The sequence below is a fragment of the Misgurnus anguillicaudatus genome, chromosome 19, assembly GCF_027580225.2.
Source record: "Misgurnus anguillicaudatus chromosome 19, ASM2758022v2, whole genome shotgun sequence".
In the NCBI taxonomy this organism is placed as follows: domain Eukaryota; kingdom Metazoa; phylum Chordata; class Actinopteri; order Cypriniformes; family Cobitidae; genus Misgurnus; species Misgurnus anguillicaudatus.
The window spans coordinates 6004562-6022697 of NC_073355.2; the positions used below are offsets into that span (position 1 = coordinate 6004562).

General features: G+C 35.6%; 2 protein-coding genes across 2 annotated transcripts; both read left to right on the plus strand.

Moving 5' to 3' along the window:
* Positions 1-357: 357 nt before the first annotated feature.
* pvalb4 (parvalbumin 4) lies at positions 358-3915 on the plus strand. The gene is made up of 5 exons (XM_073856834.1): positions 358-531; positions 951-1017; positions 1104-1236; positions 2904-3012; positions 3415-3915. Exons 1-5 carry the CDS (start codon positions 373-375, stop codon positions 3439-3441), a joined length of 495 nt encoding a protein of 164 aa, XP_073712935.1. The 5' UTR covers positions 358-372; the 3' UTR covers positions 3442-3915.
* A 3026-nt stretch (positions 3916-6941) lies between these two features.
* pvalb8 (parvalbumin 8) lies at positions 6942-11436 on the plus strand. The gene is made up of 5 exons (XM_073856836.1): positions 6942-7308; positions 7785-7849; positions 7954-8082; positions 8356-8469; positions 10085-11436. Exons 2-5 carry the CDS (start codon positions 7789-7791, stop codon positions 10108-10110), a joined length of 330 nt encoding a protein of 109 aa, XP_073712937.1. The 5' UTR covers positions 6942-7308; positions 7785-7788; the 3' UTR covers positions 10111-11436.
* Positions 11437-18136: the final 6700 nt, after the last annotated feature.

The following is an 18136-nucleotide window of genomic DNA, read 5'->3' on the forward strand; positions in this document are numbered from 1 at the left end:
ATGGCTAAAAGATTGACATACTCTAGCTCTCCAAATTCGCTCAAAATATCATGCAACTAAGCACACAAAAAGTTTTGGTATACATGTTTACACATCAACAGATATCTAACCAGACTTTATACATAAATTTCAATAACCAGACTGCAACCAAAATCCATACCCAGTACAAAAAGCAGGAGACTATTCTACAGTCCCATGTGCCCAAAGTTCCTTGGTGAAGTCCTTCCAAGCGAATGACCATAAGATCAGATCCATGCACTATCAGCAGCGGATATTATTAGCATTGAAGTATATGATGGACTTTTCTCAAACGCACCTTTTAAGCATCATCATTTTGGAAGATAAATATAGTACAGTGTGTCTACTGGGCGCATGTCATCTGGCCCCTCGTCCGGCCGGGGTGTCTATTACATTACGATTCATATTTGGAGTCACCGACGATATATAAGGAAGAGATCAGGGCCCCGAAGAGCACTGCAGTCCACAGCTCGAGTCTTCTCACACTACCTTCAACACCGAAAGACAACAGAGGTGAGTTTACACTGGGACACTGAGTCGGTCTATATGGACAGAAAGGACAGCTTCATCCTGAATTTCATTGTGGAGCGATCAGTACAAGCAGAAAGTGGAATCTGATCTTAAAAATCTGCCTTGGACTGTCTTTGCCTGCTGATTTCTTTTAAAGTGGACCTCATGAGGACCTTTTGGGATTTAACGTCCTCATAATTCACATCCACACTGTGCCCTATCTGCGGTGCTTTTATGGCTAAACCAAGTGCATGACAGGAAAGGGCTCAGGTTATGATTGTATGCTTATGTACTGCATGTTAGACATCGATAGAAAGGAGATCAGTTGGGCCTGCACTTCAAGTTTTGCAGACTTAGTAATAATGCACGCAGTATTGAATCATGCATAAAATGACTTTAATACGATTTGTTTTATCATTCAGCTAAAGATGGCATTCGCCGGAGTCCTGAGCGACGCTGACATCACTGCAGCACTGGAGGCATGCAAGGGTGAGATTCCCGAAGTCATTTAACACCTGCAGTGGGTCTGTTAAAGTGGGGTGTATATTTACCCGTTTTATATATTTCACACACAGCTGCTGACTCCTTCAACCACAAGGCATTTTTTGCCAAGGTCGGCCTGGCCGGCAAATCCGCCGATGACGTCAAGAAGGCTTTCGCAATCATTGATCAGGACAAGAGTGGCTTCATTGAGGAGGATGAGCTTAAGTAAGAGCGAGCATTATTCATACTTTTCAACACTATTCGTTCATAAAATACAAAAATCAGTGGTTCATAAATGAATGAAGGACTAACTGCTGTAATACAATGCAATACTTGCAATTATAATGCTTAGTATTTTTTGTCTTGTTTTCAGTACAAATATCTAAAAATACTTATTAAATCAAGATGTATTTTCATGATGAGCAAATCTGGTTTTTGGACAAAAAATATACAATTTAAGTGAATTTATGCTTATAACAAACAAAAAAGTCTGCCAAAGGGGTAAGAAAAAAAGTCCTCAAAACTTGTTTTGCACAAATTCACTACAATTTTATATATATATATTTTTTTCTAAAAACTAGACCTTTTTTTAGATTATTTTTCTCATCAAGGAAATGTAAGAACGTCATTTTTTATATATACACACTGCAAAAAATGACTTTCTTAGTTAGTATTTTTGTCTTGTTTTAAGCACAAATATCTAAAAATTCTCAAGTCAAGATGCATTTTCTTGATGAGCAAAATAACCTAAGAAAATAAGTCTAATTTAAGTGAATTTGTGGATTAAACATGCAAAAAATAAAAAAATATATTTTAATCCACAAATTCACTTAAATCTGCCAATGGGGTATACAGCAAAAAATGATTTTCAAGAATAAAAATTCTTAGTATTTTTGTCTTGTTTTCAGTAAAAATATCTAAAAATTCTTAAATTAAATTCCTTTTCTTGATGAGCAAAACGAACCAAGAAAATAAGTCTAGTTTTGTGCATAAAACAAGCACAAAAAAATAAAAATCTGCCAATGGGGTAAGCAAAAATCTTATTTTTATTAAACACTAAACTCAAGAAAAATTTGCTTACACCATTGGCAGATTTTTTTGCATGTTTTATGCACAAAATCACTTAAATTTGATATTTTTGGTCTAAAAACTAGACTTATTTCTTGGGTTGTTTTGCCCATCAAGAAAGAGCATCTTCATTTAAGAATTTTTAGATACTTTTACTGAAAACAAGACAAAAATACTAAGAATTTGTTTTCTTTCTTTCTTTACTTAGTATTTTTGTCTTGTTTTCAGTAGAAATATCTAAATATTCTTACATCAAGTTGATGAGCAAAGTGACCTAAGAAAATAAATCTGGTTTTTACACAAAATATAAATAATTTAAGTGAATTTGAGGTAAGAAAAACCAATGAGGTAAGAAAAAAGTCCTCAAATAAGTTTACTTCTTTTCTAAGAAAAATTGTCTTACCCCATTGGCAGATTTTTTTGCTTGTTTTGCACAAGTTCACTTAAATTGTATATTTTTTTGACGTTTTTTAGATCATTTTTCTCATCACGAAAATGCATCTTGATTTATTTTTATTTTTTAGATATTTGTAACTGAAAACAAGACAAAAATACTAAGCAAGAAATTATTTTATTTTTTTGCAGTGTATTGTATGGTATATTTGGTATATACATTGGCATTCTATATTACATTATATAATACTATAAATACTGTACTGAAATCCCCAATGCACTTGCTACCAGTACTCAGATGTCACAGGAACTAAATTAAATCTTGTTATGGCAAGTGTCAAGCAAAATTGTTCTTATAAGTGTAGCATTACATGATATGGGATGCTTATAATTATATCTAGCTTCATAAATTTTATATTTGTGTTTGACAGACTGTTCCTGCAGAACTTCAAGGCTGGTGCCAGGGCACTGACTGATGCTGAGACCAAGGCCTTCCTCAAGGCTGGAGATACCGATGGTGATGGCAAGATTGGAGTTGATGAGTCAGTTATTTTTACTACAGTGTGTCTAAAATACACTGTGAAATGTAAAATATGGATAAAATTAAAAAATGACTCAAATTACTTCAAGTTTTTCAACTTAAATTTAAAAAATTGTATTGAAACATTTTAATTGAATTGATTTAAGTACAACAGCTTTCACTTTTTACACTGCAGTTGGATCAACTTAAAAAAATCAACTTCAATTAGTACCACCTAAAAAAATTAAGATTTTTTCCAATTTAACTTTAGTGTCACTTAAGGGGAAAAATAGAAGTTGAAACAACTTTTTTTTTAGGTGTTACCAATTAAAGTATTTTTAAGTTTAAGTTCAGTGCAGTGTAAAGTTAACTTGCAGCAATCGTATTCAAAATCTGACGCTTTATTTCTTTTCCTTTTGACAGAGTTCGCTGTCTTGGTTAAGGCATAAAAAGCTTCCGACCAACAACACCTCTTGCTCTGAAGGAACAACTTTGCCCAAGACCTCCCATTTTCAACTTACTATAAATAATTTTTATACTCATGATGCTTATGAGAAGTTTCCTCCCATGCAGCACACTGTCAAAAATGATGACTGTGAATGTAGCAGTTGTGTCTCCTGTCTTAAATATGAATTTTGCTTACTGTAAAATCTGATGCACTTTTACGGGAACGGACGATAGGAAAAGAATAAATATTCTTTTGCAATATCGACTTATTTTCCTTTCTTGTTCAAAATCGGATGTATTTTGCTGTATACAAAAGGTTTCTAATAAGAATGGACTAATAAGAAAACACATCGTGGAAATTCATCACTATCATCAGATACACCACCATTACCAATTGTTGTTGACAGTTGTTGGCAAATTATTATTTAAGATGTCTGTTTGTTTATTATTTAATAAACACAATTTAAAAACCTAAATGATTTGGGTTTTTTTAGTCATTCATAAATTTAAGATAGATGCACTGTAAAAAAGATTTGTTGGTTCAACTTAAAAAAGTTAGTTACATGGTTGCTTTAAAATTACAATTCATTCAACTTACAAATGTTAGCTGACTCAAAAAAGTTTTTTTTTTTATAAATTAACTCAACCAGGTAACTTGTATCAACTTTTTTACAGTGTATATAGAAATATAGATAGATAGATAGACAGGCAGACAGACAGACTCCGACTCAAGCCTGTCACTTGTCCACTAGATGTCCTTATTTTACAATGAGTGAAATGCTAGCACTCCCAGTATTGTCATTCTTATGGCAAATTTTTTTAAACATGCTGGTTGGCTTTAAAATAATTGTAAACACTAAATAGGGAAACTAAAGCAACCTCTAAATAACTCTCTGCAGCAAAATAATATTGCAGTAGATTATTGTACCTTTGTCCATGTACACTTGTCTCTCATAAGGACATATTTTGAATCATTTTGCAATGAATACACAACAGGTACCAAGCTGAAGGTTGTAGAGTTCAGTGTAGTGTAACTGTGTGCATGCAAAGAACGTAAGCAAATGTAAATGAATAAATGATCGCTCAGTAACCGTATAGGACGCGAGGTATCATCATAGCCCATTGCATCAGCGCTGCCTGGTAAGCAGCACCTCTGGATCCGGTGTCCTCAACCCATGGGCTCTTGAGTTTCTCTGCATCTTGTAGGGTTATCCCACACCTGGAGTGTCCCAAAACATGTCAGAAGTGCTGCTGACCTACATGTGCAATGCAATGCAATATGCAAGCCAGCACAGTCTTCATGTAAATGTGACACTTACTAGCAGGTGTGCTGACCTTGCTTTTATCTCCCTGGGTTTTATAACTAGTCTTTGGGATCGATAAAAGACTCTGGAGGACCGAAGGACACGGCCTAGGAAGTAGCGGGGCAATAAATCAGCATGGGATGTATTGTGGAGACTGACCATTTAAAGCTTTAAAAGTTAAGACTAATATTTTAAAATCGATACAAAATTTGATGGGTAGCCAATGTAGGGAGGATAAAATGGGTGTGATGTGTGTCCTTCTGCCAGATCCTGTTAAAAGCCTAGCCGCCGCATTTCGAAAGATTTAAAGCAGATTTGTTGAAATAAGTAAAAAGACAATTACAATAATCTAAACGTGAAGAAATAAAAGCGTGGATAGGCATCTCAAGATCAGAGTCCAATAAAATTGCACTCAATTTTGCAATATTTCTTAGATGGTAAAAACAATTTCTGACCAAAAGTCTAGAATCGTAATCCAAAGACATTAATTGGTCGAACCAGACGACAACATTTCTGAGGCTCGACTGGACAGATGAGCTCAGAGAACCAAGGTGTTGGAGGATTAATAGGATTTTGCTATCTGGGGCAACAATTAGGGCTTCAGTCTTTTCAGAATTTAATTGTAGACAGTTTCTAGCAAGCCACAATGATTTTACACAAGAAATACTATGCAACAAGTCTGTGAGTTTGTGGAACTCAATCATTAAACAAGCAATACAACTGTAAGTAATCAGCTTTAAAATGATATGACACATTCATAAAATGGCTCATTTTCCCAGAGGGCTAATATACATTAAAAACAAAAGTGGACCTAAGACAGAGCCCTGGGGAACACCACACATAAGTGGAGTGGCTTCAGACAGTATAGCATTCACATATACAGAAAATGTTCTGTCCCTCAAATAAGAGAAAAAACAATTTAAAACAGACCCAACAATACCAAACTCTTGTTTCAATCTGTTCAACAGTATTTTGTGGTCCACTGTATCAAAAGCTGATAAATCCAATAAAAAAATAAATACAGAGTACATTCCAGAGTATCATATTAAAATCATATTTTAAGGGTTTTGCAAAAAATGTGCATGTGCATTTGAGCATAAACCAATTTAGATTTCTTCATATTGTGTAATTTATAAAACGAAAAAAGCAAAAAATTTAAAATATCAATATAACATCATACTTTTATTTTTTTTTTAATACAAATATAAAGGATGTTGCATTTAAAGGGATAGTTCACCCAAAAATGAAAATTCTGTCATCATTTATTCACCCTAATATTGTTATAAACCATAATGAGTTTTTATTCTGTTGAACACAAAAGAAGATATTTTGTTAAATGATGTTAATCACATAGTCGACACTACCCATCGACTTCCATAGTTGGAAAAACAAATACTATGGTAGTCAATGGGTAGTGTCAACTGTCATTTATCAAAATATCTTCTTTTGTGTTCAACAGAATTAAACTTTAAAATAACAAGAGAGTGAGTAAATGATGACAGGATTTTCCATTTTTGGGTGAACTATCCCTTTAACTCCATAGTATGAAAGAAGATTTTGAATTAATTGTAAGTTTGGTAAAACAAGTTAAGTGCTTAAATGTTTTTTCCTCCACTTGAATCTATAAAATATTAACATTTTGCATCCTCTTTCATAATGCATGCATCTAGCAGACGCATTTTAATCATTGATCACAGCGTGCTAAACCGCTGCTGTTGGGCGCTACCCAAAAGGTGACCTTGCGTCTCTGAATCAGCACCCAAATGATATCCTGGTGTTTGCCTGCCTATGTTGGATGAAATGAGACGGATAAACTTTCCCGACGTTCTCTACAATGCATACAGACATAGTGTGCGTGTGTGCCGGGTGTTTATAACCATACCTATGAATTAGTTTGCATCTGCTGAGCAGTGGATTATGTGTTCCCATCTGTTTGATTCAAGAGAAACAATTTAAAAAATAGAAATGTTGACCCAGATTACAAGATGATTTATAAAAAAACCTGCCGTGTATTAAAGTTTACATAAAGACAGGTGTTTTTTCCACTTCCCCTCCCAATGCAAACGTTTAAGTACTTATGTAATATTATAATGAGGCATTTAGGATGACCTCATGTAAAGCATGTGGAAAAAGGGAGTGGAGAGAGACAGACAGGCGATCCTGAAAGAGGGATTGGATGTGCATGAAAGAGATGAATGAGAATGTGGGTTGTTTTGTGAGGTCTGTATTATGATATAGGAAGGGAGGGCCGTGATGCGGTGGCACAGGAGACAGCAAAGCATTTATTACTTAATTTGCCTTTTTACAAGGGCGTCACAGATGTCTGAGGGCTGGCCCACACACACACACACATAGAAGTCAAACCGATATAAATAGTACAGGTTAATTAGTTAGCAAAGTAATTTGAGCTTGGGCCTGCCAGTTAGAATTTGATCCACGGACAGGTAACTTAAGAATTGCCCATTGTCACTGCATTCAAATCTATATAAATCGCACCTGGACCGACTCGCACTCACCACTCAGCCTTACTTCTCTTCATTCACCTGCCAGGAGAACTTCAACGAGGTAAGGGCTCGCACTTTCCGACCAAATCGGATGCGGACTCGGATGGCTTTGCTCTTTGATGCCGCATTACTGCATACCTGTTTGGTAAATGCATATGCGAGCTTGCATATGAAACATTTCTACCGAAGTAAAATGCCTTTTTTGGACAAAAATTGCATTTGAAGAGTGTATTTTTAACTAAAGATTAATTTATAACTGCATACATGCATGCATGTCAATTTTTGCTAACGGCATACTAATAGTATTTAAAATAAAAATAGTCATCTAGTGGGTCAGGGTTTGACTGCTTAATAACATCCTCTGATGGGAAATTATTTATTATTTTGATAAGCAGGGGTTCAATTTTATCTAAAAAAAGAGACAACTCTTGATGACCTCATTTTAGTCTAAATCTGATTTGTATATGCAAATGAATTTGGTATTAGTCGGTTGACATAAAAAATGATTATTAATTATTAAAAAACGTGCATCCACAGAACCATGTCTCTCTCATCTATCCTTTGTGCTGATGGCATCCAAAACGCGCTCAAGGACTGTCAAGGTAGGTGACACCGTCTCTCCATAGTTTGGGTGCTGGTGTTTGTTTTGATCATGTGTGCAGTTTTATAAAAACGTATCGAATGTTTCGTCTTCTCATCATAACAGCACCAGACTCCTTCAATCCCAAAAAGTTCTTCCAGCTGTGTGGAATGACAAAGAAAAGCCCTCAGGATGTGAAGAACATCTTTAACATCCTGGACAACGATGCCAGTGGATTTATTGAGGAGGAGGAACTCAAGTAAGAACTTGTGCATTTCTTTTAAAAGAGATAACCAAATGTTTTCATCAAAAAGCAGTTTCTTATTTGGCCAATGCATGATCAGTTTAGCACATGCACTTGAATAACTAAGCTTTCAAAGACTGAAAGGGAATTAAGAGGGATACCCTGTTGCTGTACACTGTATTCTGTGTCTGCGTGTTGTACTTTTGTCTATAGCCTACTTGAAGAGGTGATTGTGAAAACCAGTTGTTGTTAGAGCCGGCTGTAATGTTGTTTGTTGTGCTGTTTCAAGTTTTTCTTGCAGCGGTTCTCGGCTGGTGCTCGCGTACTGACTGATAAAGAGACTAAGGCTTTCCTAGCAGCAGCCGATGATGACAGCGACGGCAAGATTGGAGCAGATGGTAATTATGACTGTGTTTCCAGCATTCATAATTAACACAGACCGGTTCAGCCTGTTGTGGTTTCCATTACATTTCTATTCATTCGAAAATAAGAGTTGGATTTAAATACTCCATTCAGTTTGGACGCACTTCATTGAATCGCTTGTCATGTCCCTTCAAACCTTTCAAGCTTGTGCCTATTATTTAAAAAATATACATCCTATAATTTACAGCCTTTACAAACCTGAAATTAAATATGAATTAGACTGTAAGCAGCCAATACGTGTTCTGGAAAGTATCGCAGAATGCACTTCATAAAGCTGGTCACAGTCAAGTTACTAAAATTAAAAATATATAAATGTATATGGTCATTGCATTAAAAAATGAGTTGATGAAGTTCACTGTAAAACATTGCTGTCATTATGCAGTTGATTGACAGTAACTTACTGTAAAAGATAAAGACTGAAAATGTTTCAAGTTCATTTAACTTTAAACAAACTGTTGCCAGTAAATAACATAAATGTAAAATCTACAGTAAGTTACTGGCAGCTAGTTGCCAGCAATACTGTAATTTCTACAGATATGTTTTACATTCACTGTAAAAAAAATGCTGCAATTATGCAGCTGGTTGCAAGTAACTTACTGTAGAAGATAAAGACTGAAAATGTTTCATGTTCATTTAACTTTAAACAAACTGTTGCCAGTAAATAACATAAATGTTAAATCTACAGTAAGTTACTGGCATCTAGTTCCCAGCAATACTGTTATTCCTACAGATATGTTTTACATTCACTGTAAAAAAAATTCTGTAATTATGCATCCGGTTGCCAGTAACTTACTGTAGAAGATAAAGACTGAAAATGTTTCATGTTCATTTAACATTAAACAAACTGTTGCCAGTAAATAACATGAATGTAAAATCTACAGTAAGTAACTGGCAGCTAGTTGCCAGTAATACCCAGTAATACTGTAATTTCTACATACATTTTTACAGTGAATTATTGCATGAATAGTTTTGATGAATAGTTTTAATGGTTTTAATTATAGTAATAACAAAAACTAAGTAATTGTGTCCAAACGTTGGTAGTAGTGATGTCACTCTACATGCTGAAATAAAGGTATAGATGCTGTCACTGGGTGGTATCCTTTTAAAAAGTACACTTTTGTACCTAAAAAGTGCATATTGGTACCTCAGACGTATATAATTATACCTCACATCTGTACCTAATGGGTACTGTCACAGTGAAAGCTTTTGTGGTAGGATTACTCTCCCCATATATTTTTAATAATCAAATGTAATAAACTGCTGTTGAAAAATGGCAAGAATCTATACAGGGAAATGCTGTTTTCAACCAAACAGTAAAATACTGTAGAAATGTACATCCTTGCAACTTAAATGGTTTAAGGCAAGTGGTTTCCCAAATATTAATACGGTAACATAACATACCATTTAATATAGGAGAGCTGTTCATTAACGGTAGTACTGTGAATTAACAGTAGATTGCTGGCAACTTAGTAGTTTAGCATTATGTTACAGCACATTTTTACAGTGAATTTGATTTGAATGTGTCCTTTTGCAGGTTTGTAAATAAAGTGCAGTCTCTCATACATGAATTTTTTCTCTGATCTCTTACAGAATTCCAGGCTTTGGTTCTGTCTTGAACGCTCAGGGCATTGACGTTTCCCCCCTCTCTCGTAGACAGATATCAGTTCAGCTGACCTGTCTTTTAATACACAGGTTTATTTCCTTTCTCAGATCTCCTGGCCACTGGAATCAACACTCATAACAATACACCCCAAAGTTTTACTTGATTTTTGAATATGTGTATAGAGGGGCGCACAATGAGACTGACTGTATGTACAACATATATTTATTGAAATGAATTAATAAATAAATGGCTAAAAAGATTCAAAATGTTGTCTGTGGTATGATCACTGTACTTAAAATTTGAAATGGGAAAATATTTTAAGCATCAGAATACACTATGTTAAGAGAAAATTACAGTTAATAAAAAGGTAAATAGAATTTAATGTGTGCAAACAATTATTCATTAAATACATAAGACATAAAAAGGTGTTCAAATACACCTGATGAAGTTTACTAATAGTCAAATCACCTGCTAATAAATACTGATCAACTATAAATAAATATTGACATAAAAACAAAGATCACTCTTTTTAAAACACTACAAAATCATTGACATCTCTGACTGCAAGTCTCAAATGTTTATACTGTATATCGCATCATTTTATATAATGCAATAGATTAAAAAATATGCAAAATATTTCAGGTCTATTAATCGAGGACTTTACCTTAGCTGAATGTAAAATACTCTGAGGCCATGTAGTATGGGTACACAATGCAAAAAGTGAGTAAATAGTATTATTAGAAATCTGATCACTGTCTGTCAGCTACCATGTGAATATCCGCCTTTAAACCGGTTTGTTACTTAAACAAATATTAAGATAGGCATTAAATGCGGTGTCCCCCTTATAGGCTATACTGTAGTTGAATTGCATGCTATTTGGTTTGCACTGTATGCACTGTATGTTTGTAGTCAGACAGGTTTCTGGTTCAAGACTTGAACTTGATTGGTGTGCTGTTAACCATCATCACCCTTTCTTCAGTTTCCTTAGATAAAGTCATCTTCTAACCTGTGTTTAGTTTGTTTTATGAATGTCCTTTTTGTTGCTATCAAAACTTTATAGCCATGACTTCGATGGACAGTTGTGGCACCACATACGGTACATCCACCCATTTTATAAATGCATTTTCTACACAGATGCATGTTTTCCAACAACCTCCTCATTGTCGGCCTTATACCCGAGAATTACATAACAGGACCTAGAATTAGACAGAGCAAGTTAGACACCCCACCCTGACATTATTACATGTGTGAGCAATCTGCTGTTTAAGATATCTGGATGAGGACTATATTTCAAAAGTCTTGGGGAAAATATGGAAAAGAGATATTTAATGACTGGAATGTGGTCTATGATTACTGTACTGAAAATAATAACATATGAAAAAGGTTTTAAAATCAGAAATGGCACAATAAGGTTTAATTTATTTCAGGATAATATCTCAAGCGTCAGAATACGGTATGTTAAGAGAAAATTACGGTTAATAGTAAGGTTATTGTTTTCCTCATGTGTTGCTTAATATAAATAAAAGTACCGGGTAAATAAGTGCAGACCCTCTCATGTGTATATTTTATATAGAGAGAGTATATATTTATATTTGCAGTGTCATTTTTTTTGTACTTTAAAGTGTTTTACACAAAATTACAAAATACTTGTTGTATATAAAAGAAGTTTATTGTATTTTTTTCAGACTGATCATACAGAAATTCGTACATATTTTACAAGTTGGCTGATTCATATGAATTTGAGTGAATCATAACCCTAACGTCACAGGGGAAAAAAACTAATCTTACAAAAACTTATGAATGTGGTCGTTTACAAAATTATACAAATTAGCCACCTCGTAAAATACGTACAAATTGTACTATTGAGATTGTGTTGGATTTTTTGTAAAATTGTTAAGTAAGGAATAATTGACAACGTGCCGTATTCGAAAATAATGCAAACCCAATGTAGTAATGCGACAGAACGCAAAGCAGAGTTATTTTCCAATACTTTTAAGGAGTCAATTAATCCTCTTATACCACGGTTAACACAAACATTGCTCTGGTGCTTGTTTTTAAGACATTTGACAAGTTAGGTGTGCGGTGGTTGGATAGTGCAGATTAAGGGGTGGTAAGATCCCCTTATGACATCACAAGAGGAGCCAAATTTCAATTACCTATTTTTTCACATGCTTGCAGAGAATGGTTTACCAAAACTAAGTTACTGGGTTGTAAAGAGATTGACCGATATGTGTTTTTCAGGGCTCGATACTGTTTATTAAAGATTGAGTAGACCTATAACTGGTATTTTTAACCGATATGTCTGGTGTAAAAACGAAAATTAATGTCAAAATTAAGACACAGGCTCTGACAAATACTTTCAATGCTTTGAACCATTTTTAATTCTGACTTTAAGAAATGCTAATTATAACAATCATATTATTAAATATAGCTGCAAGCAGCAATTTAGGACCAGCACCTTCAGCGCACCCAATGCACAGAAAGCACCCACAGCGCAGCAAGCATAAAAGGTGCAGCAAGCACCCAAAGCACAGAGGCAGAACCACGGCAGTGCAGACCAACAGCAAAGATGGCAAAAATAGAAAATATCGTCGCTGCCCGATGAAACTCACGTATGTCCAAAACGGTTACTTTTCAGGAAATAAAAAAAACACTGTATAACAAAAGCAGTTGAATGTAGCGTTGTCATACTTGGTACAACATCTTTACATGTAACCATATTCTTGCCAGTGTAATGATATAATCCACATTTGACCAAAATTGAGTTTAAATGGACATACGTGCATATTTTACAGTAACTTTGATCGATACGCGTTCTTCCGATCATTAATTAGAATGGCCAAGTCGCGTTCCATATTGACAGATAAATACGCTCAGTTTATTAAATAGCCTACGTCTTAGTTAAACACGCTTACTTTATTTAATATTAATTATACATTTATTAAATGTCTCTTGCAAACTATGAAGGGACAATGAATCAATACACTGACATGGTAATGCTTAACAGTTTGTGTTGAAAAGTGGTGGGGAAAAAGATCAGATAAAAAACATTACAGCAGGACGGGAAAAAATATTGAATAACGGCGCATCAAAAATGGGCATAGCGTATGCCAGTCAACAACAAGAAAATACTCTGCATAAAACCCTCAACAATGTCGACTGCACACATGTAACAGTCCCTGCAACACCAGCTCAACCGAACAGTGCAAAAGCACCATAACGTAGAAAACAGCAGCGCATTTAGTCAATGATTGCAATGAATTTCATTACATCTGTAAAAGAAAACACACCATAAGCATACAACACAACATATGTGACCCTGGACCACAAAACCAGTCTTAAGCATTGCTTGATTTTTAAAAACTTTTTAACCAAATGCTTTCAAAAAGTGGTGGGATGACCCCAGCGTCCCCAGTGTAAATAACACCTATGCTAGACAGATACTTTGTTTGCACAGTCCTACCGTAATTTTGTCACTCCTAGATGTAGGTCTGGCGTCAGGGGGAAACGTTTACTTCGATGAAGGAAAGTCATTGTCTCACCAGGCTATGTTTATTCGGCTATATCCAGTGAAACTTTACGAGACTGGCGAGATGCTTCCAGAGGGTGGGAGATACGTGGCGTGATTGAGAGTTTTGACACCAAATGGATATACGTGAAAATCAGATGACATGATTTCACAACTTTCATTGGCCATTTAGGTATGTGAAGCATACTGTATACGGAAATGAACCTGGACATTCAATTCATCAAAAAATCTCAAAATTGGCAAAATGGACATACGTGGTTTTCATCGGACAATGACGATATGTGAAACACAGACAGGTTGAGAAGAATAGGTCAGGATGAACACAAAACAAAATTTCAATAGATGAAAGGACCAGAGGGGATTTGAACCCAAAAACTCAGAATCTCGATGCAGGTCATTTATTGGATGCGCCACTTAGCTGACATGGTTCTGCTAGAAAAGAGCTTTCAAAGCTGCAAGCATTTAAATATGCCTATCACCGAAGGTGCAGAAATGACACAGCAGAGTAGAGATAACAGAAATACAATTTATATGATAATCAAATAGGTCAAGTCAGATTGAAAAGAAGAGAAACTTTGTATAGTAATGCTATGCAATGTTATATACATTCAAAAAGACAACATCACAACTTTGGTCAACTTTGAACAGGTATTTCTCAGGAAGAAAACAGAATATCAAAAATCTGTTGAGTCATTTCTGTGCAGAGTGCTCCAAAAAATTATACCAGCAGAACCTGGCATAAAATAAACAAAATTTGTAAAAGAAGTAGCAAAAAAAAATGTATTAACCAAATACCATATGCTTTACAATAACACATGAACAGAATGTTGGAAAATGACAAATGCGATATTGTTGCAATCGGCATAAACCTGTGAATACAATTTCAGAAAGATAATGAATATCAGACTAAGTATTCAGAAGTTATGAGCAGTTTTATAATAACTGTTATAGTTTATAACCTATAGGTGGCACTGTACTCAGACTTCTCAGGTACCTTCAGGACATCATGTCGAAGCTCCCTACCCATTTTTTTGGCGGATGTGTCCAATAGTTCAATGACAAATTTCAGAATAGCGGACAGACGATTTCGGTAGTTATGGGCAAAAATAGCAATTTTCCATATCTCATGACCCATAGGTGGCGCTGTCATTAAATTTTGCATGGACCCCCATTTCATGGTCCATGTGAAGTGTACCAAATTTCAGTTCAATTGATCAAAGAGTGACAGAGATACAGCTTTAGAACCATTTTTGCACCAACCGTGTTAAGTTTGCCACATTATAACTTTTAAAACTTCCTCAGAGCAAAAAATTCTGTTCGGTCATTTCTGTGCAGCTCACTCCAGAGACAAACATATGTGCCCAATTTCATAACAATTGAATCAAATTTGAAAGAGGAGTAGTGAAAAAACTAAATACTGTACGTTTCAAAATGGCCGCTACTGTAATGGGTGGAGTCTTACTGTAAGGTATTAAATGCAACATGTGTGACGAGAGAAATCACGTGTACTAAGTAGAATTTTCATAGATCAAAAGAATCACCAGTTATAACCATTTGAACATTGCATTTTTTCCACGGCTGGTGGCGGCGCTGTAACAAAAAGCGCAGGAAGCGCCCATAAACTATATATACATAAAAACTATAAAAAACATTGAATTAAATAAATAAATTATTTTCTCATGATTTAATCATTGCATACTATTGTAGGACTATTCAGTTAATCATCTTGCATATCAATGGATTAACTATCCTATGGATATAATGATTAACTAAACCATTTGAATTTATATAATAAAGGTAAATAATTTAATTGTCTTTATATCTTCATTGTGTTTGTTGTTGAAAAGATGGGAAATGTTTTCATGAAACTATAACACTAAAGGTGACTTTTTCCATGTTCTAGTGCTATAATTGGGTCCCCAGTGCTTTTATCAACCTAGAACATGTGAAAAAGATCAACCCAGTAACTTAGTTTTGGTAAACCACTCTCTGTAAGCATGTGAAAAAATAGGTAATTGAAATTTGGCTCCCTTTGTAATGTCAGAAGGGGATAATACTCAAAATATGTGTAAAAAAAAACCTAGAGATATGTAGCGTTGGAAAAGCCACTGACATAACTGTTCAGGGACTCAATAGATCAATGACCATTCAGGGGTCAGAAACAGTGACTTGTAAACAGGAAAGAAATCTGAGATGTCAGATCTAAGCTGACTGTCCAGTGGGATCATGTGACAAGGGCAGGTAAGCAGGAGACTGCATTATTATTAAATATGAAGACAGTCTGAATTACACAGCACAGAATGATGCACCTGTAGACATAAACATATACTGTACTGAAAATATACACTGTATAGGACTGCAAGAACAAAGTGATCTTTTCAACTCATGCACAAAAAATGATATAAATAAATGAATGATAGACAGGTGTCTGTAATAGTTTTGAAAGAAGGAGTTGTTATTTATTGAAATAATGCTTTATTTACAGTAGTTAAGCATAAAGCTCGTGCAGCTGTTCACCACAACGTAATAAATATTTACCAACTGCACCTTATGTCACCTCAGCTCACTGAAACTATACACAATAGACGATAATCCCATGTAATTGACTTACTGTAAACAGTGTCTGATAGATTTTATCAATAGATGTGCATGGACACATGAAGAAGCCTTGAGAAAGAAGTGAGATCAGATTCCTTCGATTTGAGACGACGTACCATGGTCGGGATTATCACCCTGTAACCCTACCAGGACTTCCAAGCATGATTCGATGAGCATCTCTGATCAAGGCAGCGAAGAATTAACTAAATAAATAATGTCGGCCAATTTCTTTTGTCCTCTCGCGGGCGATTAACCGGTCTGGTGGGGGTGATACTTTAGGTCGTGGATACATGTCTTGTGCCGTCTTCTGGTCAATAATTCATGCATCTCGCACCATTGTCACCAAAAACTCATCAAAAGGAAGAAGTGTCAGGGTCGTCTTACTTATTAAAGGTCTCTGAATCTTTAATGGGCACCTCATCCTCTATGATAACACACCGTTACAGACTGATTGTTTGTTTCGTCCAAGTATAAAGGCAATAATTACAGTTTTGGAAAAAGGGGATTACCCGCTGGGTGTTATTATTTATTTCAGGGTTACATGGGTTTTCGAAAAGATCATTGAAGTTTTTACCGTTCTGCATTGAAGATTAAGGTTGGGTGAATTGTGCACGGCCGTGGTTCATGTATAATGCAGGTTGGGCCTGCGTCCAGCTAGTCAGCTGCTATTGTTTAATCTCTGCATAGGGTTTCGTACTGGCACTTACACGCCATGAGAAATCTCAGCCAAGGTTGAGAATGACACCAACCCTGATATAGTTCAAGGTTTTTGTTGTACCATACACCGTGATCCTCAAGTCAAAGGAGAGCAGACATCATTGAATCGTCTCCATGCTGCACGGCTAGTAAACAAATACATTGGCTCCAGAAAGCATTTGGACACTTAAGCTACTGTGCATTTAAAAATGTATGAACGTCACTGCATTACAACCAAATATCATACATTTTTAGAGCAATATGGCATAAATATGCTTTTATGCAAAACATTTAACATAAAGTGGTTTGACACCTGTATAGTTGAAGAAGTTGAGCTGTTTTTAGCTGGTCTCCAGCTTGGTTTTAGCTGGTTTTGCTGGTGTAGAAAGCTGGTTTTGCTGGTGTAGCAAGCTGGTCTAGCTGTGTTTTGGTCACTTTTTAAGCTGGTCTAGCTGGACTTAGCTGGTCAGACTGGAAATCCAGATGGCCCACCAGCATGACCAGCTTTGTCAGGCTGGGAGGACCAGTGTAAACCACCTCAAACCAAAAACCCCGTTCATCCAATCTGAGGGATCTGGCAGAAGAGTAGATGTGAAGTAATTCAGAAAGATAAGGTGCGAGATCATTTAATGCCTTAAATGTAAGTAGTAAGATCTTAAACTGTATATGTGAAGCCACCGGTAACCAATGAAGATCATGCAGTACAGGAGTTATGTGGTATGTGCTCAAATCCATCCTATTTACTGATTTAACAAATAAACAGTAGTGGTCCAAGGACCGAACCTTGAGGAACACCATGTGAAACTGGAGTTATGTCAGATTTATACTCCTGTATGGTCATACTTTCTAGTAGATAAACCAGGACAGTGCTGAGCCAGAGATAGCAGGATGTCATTGACTACACAAAGAAGTGCCATTTCAGTGCTATGTAGTCGACAAAATCCTGACTGGAAGGGTTCAAGGACCGCATTTCTTAAGATCTTAGTTGTGCAGCGACAACCTTTTCAAGGATTTTATTAAAAAATGGTAAGTTTGAGATTGGCCTGTAGTTGTTCATGTCCAGGTTGTTCAATGACTGTTTTTTAAAGTACGGGGGTCACAGCAGCCGTTTTTTAGGTCTACTGGAATGATGGCAGATACCAAACTAGTATTAATCATGTGTGTTATGACCGATACCACCTCCCATGGATACAACTTAAACAAAACAGTAGGTATA